General features: G+C 36.7%; 1 protein-coding gene across 3 annotated transcripts in view; it reads left to right on the top strand.

The window, feature by feature from the left end:
- Positions 1 to 398: 398 nt before the first annotated feature.
- KCNG3 (potassium voltage-gated channel modifier subfamily G member 3) overlaps positions 399 to 16,903 on the top strand; it is a 50,264-nt gene continuing 33,759 nt past the window's right edge. For 2 of the 3 annotated variants that reach the window (XR_004231687.1, XM_031950408.1), the window contains exon 1: positions 399 to 1,826. Coding sequence is in view for 2 of the 3 variants with exons in the window: in XM_031950408.1 (XP_031806268.1) it covers positions 1,156 to 1,826 (671 nt within the window). In the remaining variant the exon portion in view is untranslated. The remainder of the gene's footprint in view (positions 1,827 to 16,903) is intronic. The other variant, XM_003758324.3, reaches the window with a different exon arrangement.

Genomic DNA, 16,903 nt, shown 5'->3' with positions numbered 1-16,903 from the left:
GAAGGATTCTCCCTTTTCTCTCTCCCCGTCAACAGCAACCGGGCACAATGCTAGTCCCGACTGTCCCTTTCCTGCCCCCCAACCTCCTCCCCAATCAGCCAAGGGTTTCCCCGACAGTGTCTTCACACCTATTAGGAGAGGGGGTCTACAGGTCCGCGGGAGGCGCTGGGACCCGCTCCCGGACCTGCTACGGAAGGGTGGGCTGACGGCGCGGGGAACAGGGAGCCCGGGGAATCCCGGCAAGCGAGGAGGGGCCCCAGTAAGGTGGGGCCGAGTGGGGAGGGAGGAGCTGAAAGGGAAGGGGAGGCAGGGAAAAAGAGAAGGAAGCTGAGCAGGGGAAGAAAGGGGGACTGGGGCGGGAAGAGGAGGGAGGGGCGGGCCTGAGGCCCCGCCCCCGCCGCCTCTGTTCTCCCTCCAAGGAGCCGCCTCGCCGACTCTGCCTCTGCCTCAGGACGGCTGTTGGCTGCAACCTTAGTCTGAGGGAGCAGCTCTGGGGGCGTCGAAGAGTGCTCCCTCCCCCAGACATCCCGCATCTCTTCTGCCAGAGCCCCCTCATCTTCTCTGGGGTTGCAACAGTGGGAACGGCGTCGACGGCTCATAGGTCGCGGAAGACTCAGCTCAGACCACCGAGACAACATTCTCCTGGCAGTGAAGGGGACACCACTGGCATCGAGGCTGGTGGCAGTTTTACCCTCACGCGGGGGGGGGGGGCGAAAAAAACTCTGAAGAGGACTACGGTTCAAGGGGCAGAGAAAACTGGAGGCAGGGTGGGGAACGGCTGAAGACGGGACCTCACCGTCCACTGCCACTGAATCCTGTGAGGTCACAGGAGCTCCGACCTCACGTCATCCCTGCGATCCCCCTTGCAGGCGACACTTTGCTGGGGAATTCCTTAGTGCGTGCCCCGAACTGGCGATCGTGGGCGGCGCTGGGGGTGGTTACGGGGCAGCCAGACGTAGTTGCAAACCCCTGGGGGTCCTTGGGCACATCTACCCTGGCCAACGGCCGTTGGAAGGCGCAGTTAGTTTGTTTGGGGGTCCCCGACAGCACGTACACCCCCTGACAAATAGTTACGCCGTACAGCTCCTTGTGTGCTGAGGGAAGCCAATTGGTGGGGAATAAGCAGAGCCCTGAAGCTGACCGGCCACGCCAACCATGACCTTGGGCCGAGGAGGGATGGCTTCGGTGGTGCTGAACGTGGGCGGCGCCCGCTACTCGCTGTCCCGGGAACTGTTGAAGGACTTCCCGTTGAGTCGGGTGAGCCGGCTCCACGGTTGTCGCTCGGAGCGGGACGTGCTCGAGGTGTGCGACGACTACGACCGTGAGCGCAACGAATATTTCTTCGACAGGCACTCGGAGGCCTTCGGCTTCATCTTGCTCTACGTGCGCGGCCACGGCAAGCTGCGCTTCGCGCCGCGGATGTGTGAACTCTCCTTCTATAACGAAATGGTCTACTGGGGTCTGGAGGGCGCACATCTCGAGTATTGCTGCCAGCGGCGCCTAGACGACCGCATGTCTGATACTTACACCTTCTACTCAGCTGACGAGCTGGGTGCGCCTGGCCGCGAGGAGGCACGGGCTGCCAGGGGGTCCGAGCCAGCGGCTGCCAAGAAACGCTGGCTAGAACGGATGCGCAGGACCTTCGAGGAGCCCACATCCTCGTTGGCCGCGCAAATCTTAGCCACCGTATCGGTGGTGTTCGTGATCGTATCCATGGTAGTACTGTGTGCCAGCACCCTGCCAGACTGGCGGGCAGCGGCTGTGGACAACCACAGCTTGGAGGAACAGAGCAGGTACACCGCCGGCCCTGGGAGGGAGCCTTCCGGGTAGGACGCACCGCTTCTTTGCCCTCTCCCCAGTGTTCAGTCCCGTCCAGTCAGTCTGTCCAGTTTCTCTGTTTTGTCCATTTGCTGGACTTCGGGCTTCTGTTGTTGCCTGAGAGGCTCCAGCCTAATAAGCGAAAGGAAAACAGGGTCTTCCCTGGACCTCTTTCATTATCCCTGTAGCTCTGGACCTTCCTTGACATAATAGAACAAGCTGGGACGGAATAGGGTAGGCGAGTACAATGAATAAGATTTTAAGTATTCCTTTTCAGTTCGACAGAGGAATCACCAGTTAATTTGAGAAAATTCCCCAGGTCCTTCATTAGAAAAAATTGTTATTGGAATCTGAGAGAAACCACCTTTTTCTGTAATTAAGCTCTCTCTCTCTCTTTTTTTTTTTTTTTTAGGAAGCAACAGGCTAATTGGTCTTCTAAACTCCTAGCTTCCTGATTTAACACCTTAGCCTAGAGCTAAGAGCTTTGAATCATTTGCCCATTTTAGTCAGTTTGAAAGGTTGCAGCCTTGTTAAGGTGAAATGTGGCACACTGTTGAACAATCTATATGTTAAGCCTTGGGCTTGTGTGCTGAAATTGAAATTTTATATCATAGAAGAGGCTAACTCGCCAACACTCCATAAATAATGTGTATCCTATCCCCCACATTAAAAAGTTTTATTGATGCAGCCTTCTTTTTGTGCTAGTCAGTTCCCTAAATACGGTCCTAATCCCTTCTCCCCTCCACCTGAAAAGTATTTAGAGAACAAAGCAACTGTCCAAAATGTGACAGCAAAGATTGACACTGGCCTTCTTCAGTCAGTTACACAAAGAAAAAAAAAAACTGCAAAGAACATTTAATCCTATCAAAATCTACATTAACTGTGTTGAAAAATCAACATTACCATTTTCTCTAAAGCTCACCTTGCCCTTTTAATGATGGTGCCATAATCCTGTGTTTAGGCAATGCCTAAGCAAAGAAAAGCAGGATATTTATTATATTTAATACTAGTACCTTAGTTCCAGGAGTTAAAATACAGTTGTGCCTTCTAGAAAAGAAAATGTATGTATGTATGTGTGTATGTATGTATGCATGTATGCATGTATGTATTTACAAACATAGATGGAAATAAAGAGACCTAAAAGTGCCCTATAAGAACATATGCTTTTGAGATGCAAGAGACCTGGGATTTTTCATAATGAAGAAATAGACTTCGAGAGATGTAGCTTGTCCTAGGTTTCAGAAGTAAATGACAACTGAGCTTAAACCCAGGTCATCTTCACATCCAGTATGTTTTCTTAATTCACTATACTGTCTCATTCTAGTTTTACAGCCTTATTTTTACAGATAGGACTGTTACAACAAGTTCTCAAAAAAAAAAAAAAAAGAATACTATGCTTAAATTTCAAGGCTGTTAGAACTTAAAGGTTTCCCTAATCATCCATGAATGTTCATCACAGAGTGCAATGACTCATGTAGTCTTTTTCTGATAGAGGAATGCTGATTTGCCAAAAAATTATATTTATTTTACTTATAAATCTCTCTTATTTTGGAGGAAAGCTACTATGTAGTTCTAATAGAATTATCTATTCTCAAATAGATCAAAGGGATACCATTTAGGGTAAAAAAATTCTTGGCAGGAAGAGAATGATTACCTAGAATGTGAAAAAGATTTCATTCAGTAGGGTTAGAAGGTCTACGTTGGAATGCCTTGAGGACATGGGGACAAATATATTGTTATTTGGTTATAAAGATACAAGAGGTCAAGGAGAGAAACTAAGAAAGATATAAAGTAAGAAAAGGAAGAGAATAGTGTTAGCGTGTTTTTATAACATTTAGATGAAAAAATTTTAAGCTATTCAGATATTTTAGGGGAAAGTACCTTTTTCTTGAGTTACCCAGACAATTGACAGAATTCTATAATCTGCCTCTTTACGTCTTGTATAAAGTACAAACTATTTAATTGACATTTGTCATCTTCTAACTTCCTAATAGAACGAACTAGTTACTGTTCTCCTGACCCAGATCATCTTTGCAGCTTTGCACCAATACTCCCAGTCCCTAGAATGGCATCTCTTGATGATGTCTCTCAAACCCTTTGTTTCCTCCAAGGCTTAGCTCAGATGCCATCTCTAAAGGCAGCCTCCTGTTTCTGTCCTGATTTCCCTAGTTACTAATGCTCTCTCCCCTCTTCTCAACTTGTGTTTTCAATCCAGGTAAATGTTTTATTCCCTCTAGTAAAATGAAAGCTTCTTGAGGGCCTTGACTTGATCCTTTTGTCCTTTTATGTCCAGCATACCTACCCAAATAGATTAGCACAGTGCCTGGATGATTTTTATTTATACAGTTGGGCTCAATTTAAGAAAACTCAGGATCAGAAAAGACCTAACAGGTATATCAGAGTAATAACTTAGATTATTCACGACATAATTTTTTTTTTACTATTTTTTTTTTTTTTTTTTTTTTTTTTTTTTTTTTTTTTTTTTTTTTTTTTTTTGCTGAGGCAATTGAGGTTAAGTGACTTGCCCAGAGTCACACAGCTAGGAATTGTTAAGTGTCTGAGACCAGATTTGAACTCAGGTCCTCCTGACTTCAAATTGGGCTCTAGCCACTGTCCCAACCTAGTTGCTCCTCCCACTAGTTCTTTTAAAAATATTTCCTCTTAACACTTTTTTGTTTTTGCTTTTTTTTGGGGGGGGCATTGGTCATATCAGGGATGACTCTTCATGTCCCCTTAATTCAGGCTCCTATTATTTCACTCGTGAACTGCTGTAATTACCTTCCACATTGGCTCCATCTCTCACTCTTACCTCTATCTCTACATTTGTCTTCTTTAAGCTATTTTAATTTTGCCTATGTCCTATTCAAAATCTCTATACTTCCTAGTTAAAGAAATTCACTTTTATAAAGTACCTTATGGGTTACAAAATGCTTTCTTCAAAACACCTCCTATGAAATAGTGTAATGGGTATCTTAGGAATGCAAGTAATAGATGAAGAAGTTGGGACTCCATCGAGGCTATGGGACTTGTTTAAGGTCACATCATTAGGTAAATATTAGAATCAAGCTGTGAAACCAGATTTTATTTGATTCAGGTATAGTATTTCTTCTACTATGTCATTCAATCTCTCAAATAAATAAGGTAAATAGAAATTTACTCTAGCCTTCAGGGTATACTTCTATAATGTGATCCCAATCTTCCTTTCTAGCTGATTTCATTCTCTTCAGTATGTGGTATAGTAGGCCCTTTACAGGATGCTAGAGCAAAAAGAAAAATAGTTAATCCATGGTCTTAAGGTACTTACAGTCTATTAAGGGATAAGAAAATACAGGGTAGTTTAAAGGAGGAGAGAACATTAACAACTAGGGGTACAAGGAAAGGTTTTCAAGTAAGAGGTAACCCTTGTGAGTCTTGAAAGAAGTTTGGAGTTCTAAGTTTGGTCTGGGATTCTGATAATAGAAGGGAAATTAAAAGAATGTATGTGAGGAAATCATTTCATAACAGCCTACTGTGTTCAAGACTAGAGATAAAAAAGCAAAATGAAAAAAACAGTTCCTACCCATAAAGAAATGACATTTTTTTGTATTTGATTTACTTATTTATACATTTAATATTTTCCCTAGTTATATTTGGAGCAAATTTTTTTACATTTGTTTTAAAAATTTTTGAGTTCTAGGTTTTTTTCCCATATGTTCACCCACAATTAAGAAACCACATGTGAAGTCATACAAAACATGAAATGACATTTTTTAGGGGGATAAGGGTGAGCAACTAATAAGCAAATACAAAACAAACCAAAGTCATTTGAAGTGAGAAAAAAACCCTAATGACTAAGCATCAGAAAAAGCTTCAAGTGGGAACTGATGCCTGAGTTGATGTATAAAGGAAGTTAGGGATTTAAAGAGGTATAGAGAATTGAAGAAGAATATCCTGGACTATATGAAGTGGAGGACTTGGGCTCAAATGCTAATTCTGCTATTTGTTACTCTTTGTTTCGGTTTCCCCACTCTTAAAATAAAAGAATTTCATTTGGTGATTAATATTCTTTCCCCCACTCACTAATAGTATTTTTTTCAATTACATGTAAAGATAATTTTCAACATTCACTTTTATAAGATTTTGATTTCTAAGTTTTTTTCTCCCCCCCCCCATACAATAAGCAATCTAACATAGGTTATACATGTAATTGGTAGAATGTAATGTAATGCATGTACTGGTGATTGATATTCTAACTGTAAATTTTTGATCATGTGATGACTTGATGGCATATTGAATATGAGAGGAAGAAAGGAAGGAAACAAGCAAGTATTTATTAAGCATGTTTTATGTGGCAGGACCTTTACAGATGTTATTTCAGTTGATCCTCACACTAACTCTGGGAGGTAATAATAATAATAGATAATACCTATTGAGGCATTGAGGTGCCTCAGTGGATAAAATGTCCTGATAGTCCTGATAGAATGACCTGAAGTCAGAAAGGCCTGAACTCAAATCTGGTCTCAGACAGTTCCTTGCTGTGTGACCCTAAGCAAACACGTAAGCTCTGTTCTAATCCACAGGAGAAAAAATGGCAAACTATTTTAGTATCTTTGCAAAGAAACAGTATGAAAACCATAGACAGTATGGTCGGATACATAGACAGATACTATGGATGGTATGGTGCACAGGGTCATGAAGAATCAGACATGACTGAACAACAACAAATATAGCATCTACTTTATGTTAAATACTTTACAAATATTAAATTTAATCTAATTTGATACTCAAAACAATCCCTGGGAGATAGGCACTTTATTATCTCAATTTTACAGATGAGGAAACTGAGGCAAATAGAATCTCCATTTTACAGATGAGGAAATTGAGGCAAATAGAAGTTAAGTGGTTTACCTGGGGTCACACAGCTTGTAAGTGACCAAGGGTGGATTTAAATTGAGGGCTTTCTGACTGAGCCTAGTGTTTTAGTCACTATTCCACCTAGCTCCCTTAGCAAGTGTTTATTGATTGACTGATAAAGTACTGAACCTGGAATGAAGAAAACATGGGTTCCAATCCCATTCAGATACTTACTTGTTCTATTAAGCCGAACTTCACTTTCCTCCTCTCTAAAATCAGGAGATTGAACTAGATTGTCCTCCAATGTCCCTATCAATTCTAAATTTATGATCTATGAGCACCATCCTATATTTCCAACCTTCTTACTCTCCTTTACTCACCCTATCGTCCAGTCAACCTTAATCCAACCAATCTTGTCTTCTTGCTTTTCCTCATACACAAAACTTCGACCTCTAGTCCCTTTGTATTGTCAGTCCCTATGTCTAAAATGCACCCTCTTCTCACCTTAATGTCCTTGAATCCCTGGTTTTCTTCAAACTTTTTTTTTTTTTTTTTTTTTTTTTAGCATCAGTTCGTGTAAGTCTCTCCAGGCCTTTCTGAAATCATCCTGTTGGTCATTTCTTACAGAACAGTAATATTCCATAATTTTCATATACCACAATTTATTCAGCCATTCTCCAACTGATGGACATCCATTCACAAACTTTTTTTTTGTGGTTCAAAGACCTGCTGGTACAGGAATTTTTTCCCTAATGCCCTGGGTCTTAGAACCTTCCCTCCAAAATGATTTCTTTCACATTTGTCTTGTATTTTCTTATTCTTGTACATATATGAGAAGACAGAAGCTCCTTGAGAGTAATCACTGTTTCATTTTTACCCTCGTATTTCTAGTGCCTGACTAGCACAGAACTTTAATTTCTAGAGGACAAGATAGGTGAACTGTGAAGCAATGATTATTTCTCTCTTGTTTTTTTCCCGTCTTCTACTCACACATACTAATAATTTGCATCTTCCAAAAGATTTAGTTCATTATATTTTAAATTTTTTGGTTGTTTTCTACTTAATCAATCTTTTTTTGCATTCATTAGGGTTAAGAAAATGCTCCTTAGAGCTCCCATATTGAAATTTTGATCTTAAATTTTGATTATATTATTCTTAATTTGGGGGTTTAAAGTCATTCCATTTTGTAAATTATATTTAGGAAGTAGTTATAAACTATTTTATATGTAAAAGCAGTATTTAAAATTGAGACTCCGTCATTTGACTTTTTATTTGAAAAAGTGTCTCATATATACACACACATAATGTATATTATAAAATGCATAAACACATTTATCTGCCCTAGCTGCCAGTACAGCAAACACCAAGTCCATGCTTTAATCCCTTCTGTCCCTCTCTTCCTCTCTCCCTTTCTTTCTCTCTCCCTCTTTCCTTCTCTCTCTCTCTTTCTCTCCCCCCTTCACATATTTATATGTGAGTGTATATATACATATATGTGTGTATACATGGCAGATATTTTTATAATATCTACATCTTATGCTAGTCATTGCAAATCCAGAATCTGGTTCTCAAAAGCTTGATTTTTATTTCATCTGAAATGGAAATGTTTGGGTCCTTGTTAAATAATTTGTATCACTGAAACTCACACAAGAAGACTTTTTATAAACCAGAATAAAATTTTATTTATTTACAATGAAAGATACTTGACAAAGCAGTGGGAGCACTTCCATTAATTGGAAGTTAGTATTGATTATCTCTTCTTAGGAAAGTCACTTGGAAAATAAAAAATATCAATAAATAATTGCATTGTGAATACAGAATCTTCATAAAGGAGGACAGGGACCTTAAGGGATGGCTTATTGTAGTAGATGGAATGCCAGACTTGAAGCTAGGAAGTCCTGGATTCAAATCTTGATTCAAACACTCTGACTATGGACAAATCATTTAATCTCTCTAGGTCCCATTTTTGTTAGCTATGAAATATGGGTTGGACTTAGTGACTTCAGAAGCCCCTTTAAATATATGATCTTATTAACTAACTTCCCAGGACTAGTAGTGCCTTCCCTCTCAAATTACTTTGTCTGCAGCTACAATAATTTAGATCACTTTTTAATTTTATTTTTTATTTTTAGAGTCAATCTCTTGGATCGATTCAGTAGAAATTATTAATCAACTCTCATTTTTCAGTTTTGTTTAGCTTTCATCAAATACATCTGTTATTATGTAATATTGTGATGGTCAAGGGTCCATCCCTTGGGATGGATTCAAGGAAGGATATAAACAATCTCATAGGATAAGAAGCTTGACTGGATTGTGATCTATATCAATGAGGTTGTTGAAATGTCAACGATGGATATGTTATAATTTGTAAAAATTATAGTCTGTTTTACATTAGTTACATTTTAATTGATTTCTTTCTAAGAGAGACATGAAAGGCCTTTGCTAATATGCAGGAAAGGCCCTGATCTTTATTAGCATAATGTTTAGAAATCATTTCCTAGGGGTGAATTACTTTGGCAGCTGGATAATCTCATTTGTTTTGTGTTAATTCTTAATAATGTATTTTGGAGGGTAACTTTTAACTTTGTTATGAAATATCTGCAGCCCCTAGTACACTGACTGTATTTTAACTATTCAAATAAATTGGATTATTTGAGAATTAAATCATATACTTGATCCATGATTGTGATAGAATATAAATCATGATTTTATTAAAATTCTACAGTAGTGTGGTACACAATGACAAATTGGCATTATCTTTTTTTCCTGTCAATTTTAGAACGTACTGTAAACATTGCTCATTTGTCAATTCCCTTACCCAACCAAAGTACTAAAAGTGCTCATTTCTTTTCTGAAAGCAAAACATTTTTAGTGTTATTCTTAAATATTTTAATATTATGTAAATAATGATAATTTTTACAACATAAGGAAATTCTAAATCACTTCTAAGTAGAGTGTGATATTTTGGTGATATTATATAGAGTTGTTTTTTTTTTTAAACACTGCTAAAATCCATAGTTGATTATAAAAACAATCCAAGTTGGTCCTTCAGAGATATTCAGTTTTTTTCTTTCTTTTTGCTTCTCTGAAGTACAGCTTTGCCTCTTTCTTGGCTGATAACAACTTGGCTGGTTATACCTTCTAAGATACATTTGAACTCCTAAAATAAAAAAAAATTCATTTTTCCATCTGAGACTTTTTTTTTTTTTACTAAATATAGGGGTTGAAGCAGTTTTGCATATATGAATAATTTCTTAGCTTATGAACAGTCAGAACTTGTTAACATTCGAAATGTACAGGCAAAGCAAATATGGAATTGAGACAATTATCTGAATATTTCAGATTTAAAAATACTTTTGAGGGAAAAAAGTTTGCTTAACCTTATCCATAAATGGTTTAGTTTGCTAAGCTTATTGCCTTCTGTTTTTTTATATATGACAATCAACATAAATCAGCTGATGATTTAGGTTTCCTCTTATTTGGGTTTTTCCAATAGAATTTCAGAATTGAATAATAATAACATTCATTTAGGGCTTCAAGATTTCAAAAGCATTTTACATACATTATCACATTTTAGGCTCTCAACAACCCTATGAAATTGATGCCAGAAGTATTATCACTCTCATTTTGTAGGTGAGGACTTTGAGATATTAGATGCTAATGCTAATCTTTTAATAGAGATGCCTCTGGCCACAATAGTTTAGGTGTCAGAGTCAAGATTTTAATCTAGATCTCCCTTATTTCTAGTATAGAATTGTACACCATATAGATTCCAGTATGGAAACAGGTTATACTACAAAGTTCATCCAATGTTGTAATACTCAGACCTACTTTTTTATTCAGAGAACTTTCAAGTATTCAAATTTCATTCATTCATTCAATGATTTCACTCAAAACCCATCCACTTCTGCTTGTCCTATTCAACCTTTAACATTTCCTCCCAATAGTTTGCCATGGGTGGTTCACTCAACATCCTGAAATCTTTCCTTTTGCCCTTCTGATGTCATGAGGATTTTTTACCTGACTGCTCTACTCTGGACCTTATCATCCTTCAGGATCAAATCAACCTTGGTACTCATATCTCACCAGTCCCTTCTGTCTCTAGGATATCTAAATGGAAAGTGGATCAAAGAGCTCCTCCCTAAACCTCCATTAAAAGAGGGCCTCCTGGCCAGCTCTTTCTTCATTTCCCAGTTAGCTATGCTACTACATCTTTTGTAGAAGATAGGATTATTTTTTACTGTTTTCTTATTTTTCTAGTTGTACATGTACATTAAATTTTTAAAAATACACATTTCTTTATGAATGTTGGGAGAGAAAAATCAGGACAAAAGGAAAAAGTTCTGAGAGGGAAAAAAAAAACAGAAGAAAAAGGAAAAAAGTGAACATAGCATGTGTTGATTTACATTCATTTTCTATAATTTGCTCTCTGGATGCAGATGACATTTTTTCCACCCAAAGTTTATTCGCATTGCCTTGGATCACTAAACTACTGAGAAGAACCAAGTGTTTCATAGTTGATTATTGCTATTATTGCAACTATTTCATAGTTGATCTTGCTATTACTGTATACACTATATTCCTGGTGCTACTTGTTTTGCTTAACATCACTTTGCATAAATTTTCCAAGCTTTTTAAAAACCAGCTTCTTCATCATTTTTATAGCACTATAATATTCCAGTACTTTCATACACCATAACTTATTTAGCCATTACCCAATTAATGGGCATTTACTCACTTTCCAATTCTTTGCCACTACAAATAGAACCGCTACTAACATTTTTGCATATGTGGATCCTTTTCCCTCCTCAATGATATTCTTAGGATACACACTCAGGAGTACCACTGTTAGATCATAGGGCATGCATAGTTTTATAGTTCTTTGGGCATAGTTCCAAATTGCTCTCCAGAATGGAGATCATTTCATAATTCCACTAACAATGCATTAGTTGTCTCGATTTTCCCACATCCCCTCCAACATTTATTATTTTCTTTTCCTGTCATGTTAGCCAATCTGAGAGGTGGTACCTCAGACTTGTTTTAATTTGCATTTTTCTAACCAATAGTGATTTAGAGCATCTTTCCATATGGCTATAGATGGATTTAATTTTATTATCTGAAAATTCTGTTCATGACCATGACCATGTATCATTTGAGAATGACTTGAATTCTTATAAATTTTGACACAATCCTTTATATATTTTAGAAATGAGGTCTTTATCAGAAACACTGGCAGTTTTGTACTTCCCTTTTAATCTTTTTTTTGTGTTGGTTTTGTTTGTGCAAAAAGCTTTTTAGTTTAATGTAATCAAAATTGTCCATTTTGCATTTCATAATGTTATCTAGTTCTTCTTTGGTCATAAATTCCTTCCTTCTCCAAAGATATGATAACTATTCCTTGCTCTCCTAATTTGCTTATGGTATCACCCTTTATGCCCAAATCATGTACCGTATTTTTTGGGGGGGGAGGGGAGGGTTGATGCAATTGGAGTTAAGTGATTTGCCCAGGATCACACAGCTAGGAAGCGTTAAGTATCTGAGGATGGTTTTCTTGACTTTCTTGAGGCAGGTAGGTGGCACCATGGTGAGCACACTGGTAGTGGAGATAGGAAGACTCACTGAGTTCAGATCCAACCTGAAATTTTATATAAGGCAACCTGAAATCTTTATAAGAGGGGGAAGGAAGGGAGGGAGAGAAGATAGATGTTTGGTTTATTAAAAAAAAAAGTTCATCTAAAAAAAAGAGAAGAGTTCTTGCAGAAAACAATGATGACATGATGTCCTAATGCAGGGTTCCTTTCCCTTTTGATGTCACAAACTCCTTTGGTAGCCCATCAATCCCTTCTAAGAATGATATTTTTAGATTGTAAAACAAAATTGTATTAAGATACAATTATTTATTCATATTTTAAATTTCATTGTTTCCCCAGTTAACATTATGTTGTTATTAATTTGCCATCAAGATTTCCAAGAAGGTAAACGAATTCTATGAGCAACTTTGGTACAAGGTGCACAAGCAATAGAAAGCTATTCCAAACAATGCTGTTGAGTCAATTTACCTGTTTGCCTTAGAAAGTAATAGGATGTTCATAAAGACAATTCATTACAACTACTTATTTCTATTTTTTTTTCTTTTTTTAAAAATTTAATAGCCTTTTATTTACAGGTTATATGCATGGGTAACTTTACAGCATTAACAATTGCCAAACCTCTTGTTCCAATTTTTCACCTCTTATCCCCTCTCTCCCCTCCCCCAGATGGCAGGATGACCAGTAGATGGTAAATATATTAAAAATATAAATTAGATACACAATAAGTATATATGACCAAGCCATTATTTTGCTGTACAAAAAGAATCAGACTCTGAAATATTGTACAATTAGCTTGTGAAGGAAATCAAAAATGCACGTGGGCATAAATAAATGATTTGGTTGATCTCGTTGCTGAGGATGGCCAGGTCCATCAGAACTGGTCATCATATAGTATTGTTGTTGAAATATATAATGATCTCCTGGTCCTGCTCATTTCACTCAGTATCAGTTCGTGTAAGTCTCTCCAGGCCTTTCTGAAATCATCCTGCTGGTCATTTCTCCTGACTTCAGGGTTGGTGCTCTATCCACTGTGCCACCTAGATGCCCTGATCATGTACCAATTTTGATCTTATTTTGGTATGGAATATAAGATGTAGGTCTATGCTGAGTTTCTGACACAATATTTTCCAGTTTTCCCAGCAATTTTTGTGAAATAGTGATTCTTATCCCAGAAGCTGGAGTGTGGGTGTTTATCAAATACTAGATTGCTATTTAGGTTGCTTATTAGGTCATGTGTATCTAACCTATTCCACTGATCTTCTATTCTATTTCTTAGCCAGGACCAAAAGTTTTGATGACTGCTGCTTTATAATAAAGTTTTAGATCTGGTACTGCTAGGCCATCATCTTTTGTATTTTTTTTTCACTAATTCCCTTGATATATTTTTTAATTAAAACTTTTTATTTTCAAAACTTATGCATGGATAATTTTTTTAAAACATTAACCCTTGTAAAACCTTGTATTCCAAATTTTTTCCTCCTTCCCTCCATCCCTTCCCCTAGATGGCAAGTAATCCAATATATGTTATACAGGTTAAAATAAATGTTAAATCAAATATATGTAAACATAATTATACAATTATCTTGCTGCACAAGAAAAATCAGATCAAAAAGGAAAAAAAATGAGAAAAAAAATGTAAATGAACAACAACAAAAAGAGTGAAAATGCTATGTTTTGATCCACATTCAGTTCCCACCGTCCTCTCTCTGGGTGTAGATGGTTCTCTTCATCACAAGATCATTGGAACTGGCCTGAATCATCTCATTGTTAGAAAGAGTCATGTCCAACAGAATTTATCATTGTATAATAATACACGACTATTGCCATGTACAATACTCTTTTGGTTCTGCTCATTTCATTTAGTATTACTTCATGTAAGTCTCTTCAGGCCTCTCTAAAATCATCCTCCTGATCATTTCTTATAGAATAATAATATTCCATAATATTAATATATCATAACTTATTCATCCATTCTCCAACTGATGGGCATTCACTCAGTTTCCAGTTTCTTGCCACTATAAAAAGGGCTACCACAAACATTTTTGCACGTGTGGATTCCTTTCCCTTCTTTAAGATCTCTTTGGGCTATAGACCCCGCTAGAAACACTGCTGGATCAAAAGGTATGGACAGTTTGATAACTTTTTGAACATAGTTCCAAATTGCTCTCCAGAGTAGCTGGATGAGTTCACAATTCCACCAACAATGTATTAGTGTCCCAGTTTTCCCACATTCCTTCCAACATTCATCATTATCTTTTCCTGTCATCATAGCCAATCTGAGGGGTGTGTAATAGCATCTCAGAGTTGTCTTAATTTGTATTTCTCTGATCAATAGCGATTTAGGCCACCTTTTCATATGACTAGAAATGGTTTTAATGTTTTCAGCTGAAATTGTCTCTTCATATCCCTTAACCATTTATCAATTGGAGAATGGCTTGAATTCTTATAAATTTAACTCAGTTCTCTATATAGTTGACAAATGAATTTCCCTTGATATTCTTAACTTTTTGTTCTTACAGATCAATTTTGTTATTTTTTTCTATTTCTATAAAATAATTCTTTGGCAGTTTGATTGGTATGACATTGAACAACTAGACCAATATAGGTAGAATTGTCATTTTTATTATATTAGATTGGCCTTTTTATGAGCAACTGGTATTTTTCCAGTTGTTTATATCAGATTTTATTTGTGTGAGAAGTATTTTGTAATGTGTTCATATAGTTCCAAAGATAGTCCAAATATTTTATTTTGCCTACAATTATTTTAAATGGAATTTCTCTTTCTATCTCTTGCTGCTGTGCTCTGTTAGTAATATATAGAAATTCTGATAATTTGTGTGGGTTGCATCCTTTTTAAAAAATGTCATTTCCTCCCCTAAGACTGTAAACTCCTTGACTTAAAAGTCTTTTTCATATCTTTGACTCTAGTACTTGCCATAGTACCTGGAACGTACTAGGCACTTAATAAATATTTATTAACTGACTAAAGAAAGCTCCCAGTGTAGTTCTCTGATTATTCATTTTTAGCTCTCAATATGTGACTATCCCATCCTTTGGTATGTATTCTTTGATGATATTCTTTACTCCTATTCTTCAGATGTCTTTGTCTCTTATGTTGTAGCTTGTTTACACCCACCAAGTGCTTTTCATTGCCCTCATATTGTCCTCAATTTGAGTTCTTTGGGGCAGAGGTATTCTTGGTTTTGCCTCCATTCAGCAATAACAGTAAAATGTTTCTATTGAAAAGATATTTATTATTAGAAAGTCAGTGAACAGGGTTATTTATATTACATCCTCCAAGAAACTTTAACTGATCTTGATCTTTGGACAGATGAACCTCATAAAAAAGCCTTTAAGTTGTTGTTTTATTCTACTGAGTTGAATGTGTTTTTTTTTAAAGTATAATATCTTTTGTTTTCCATATTTTTTAGTAAATTTTAAGATGGTAAAGATATGATTGATTATCATTTGTAAAAGTCTTTTTGTTCACTTGGTTTTTTTGGTATTTTTTTTCAAATTACATATTAAGATAGTTTTCAATATTCTTTTAAATTAAATTTGAGTTCCAAATTTTTCTCTCTTCTTCCTAACCTCATTCCCAAAGATAGCAAGCAATCTGATACAGATTATACATAAACATTCGTGTTAAACTATTTTCATATTAGTTAAATTGTAAAATAAGAAAGAGAACAAGGGAAATATAATGAAAAAACAACAAAAAAGTGAAAATAACATGTTTTGATCTTCAGACCCTATAGTTCTTTTTCTGGATGTGGAGAGTATTTTCCATCATGAGTCCTTTGAAATTGTCTCCCATCATTGTATTGTGGAGTTAAGTTTAAGCTAAGTTTAAGCTTATCATAGTTGATCATCATACAATATGGCGGTTATTGTGTACAATGTTCTCATGGATCATTTCACTTCATTTAACATGAATTTATGTAAGTCTTTCCAGGTTTTTCTGAAGTCTACTTTCTCAGCATTTCTTATAGCTCAATAAATATTCTATTATATTCATATATCACAACATGTTCAGCCATTTGCCAATTGATAGGTATAACTTCAATTTCTACTTCTTGGCCTTTGTTCCCTATTAATACCTTCATTGAGAGTAAGAACCTTCATTCTAATGATTTTGTATAGATGAGAGGTTAAGCAAATAGTTAGTTCTTGCTGTGTTTCCATCATGTTACTTTGATATTATTAGGATCCCAAATTTTTTGTACATTGTTGATATCTTCCTCTCTTTGAGATATATTGAAAACTGACCCAGAAAACCCTAAAATTATATCATCTCCAGCACAGTTTTTCTCAATCTACATTTGATCTAATTCAATTCTCCTTTTTTTCCTATTGCCTTTTCTATTTGTTCTGTAAGCACTTTGGGGACTGTGGTGTTAGGGACCAAGTTTGGTGGCTCCATAATCATTGATGGATAAAACATTTTGTCATAATAAGTTTTAAAAAATCTTTTCCATTTTTATTCTATGTTGTAGTAATCTACAGTTTTCATTTTTGAATTACTTGGGATGCTTTTGTTTAGTTGGATATTGCCAAATCCTTCTTGGATTGATTTTACCCTCTACTGTTTCTGTTTGTTTTTTGAGTTGATACTGTTTGTAACTTTCCATCATTCTTTGTAGGATTTCACAAATTTATAT

The sequence above is a fragment of the Sarcophilus harrisii genome, chromosome 2 (assembly GCF_902635505.1).
Source record: "Sarcophilus harrisii chromosome 2, mSarHar1.11, whole genome shotgun sequence".
Classification (NCBI taxonomy): domain Eukaryota; kingdom Metazoa; phylum Chordata; class Mammalia; order Dasyuromorphia; family Dasyuridae; genus Sarcophilus; species Sarcophilus harrisii.
This window is presented reverse-complemented; position numbering and strand designations above follow the sequence as displayed.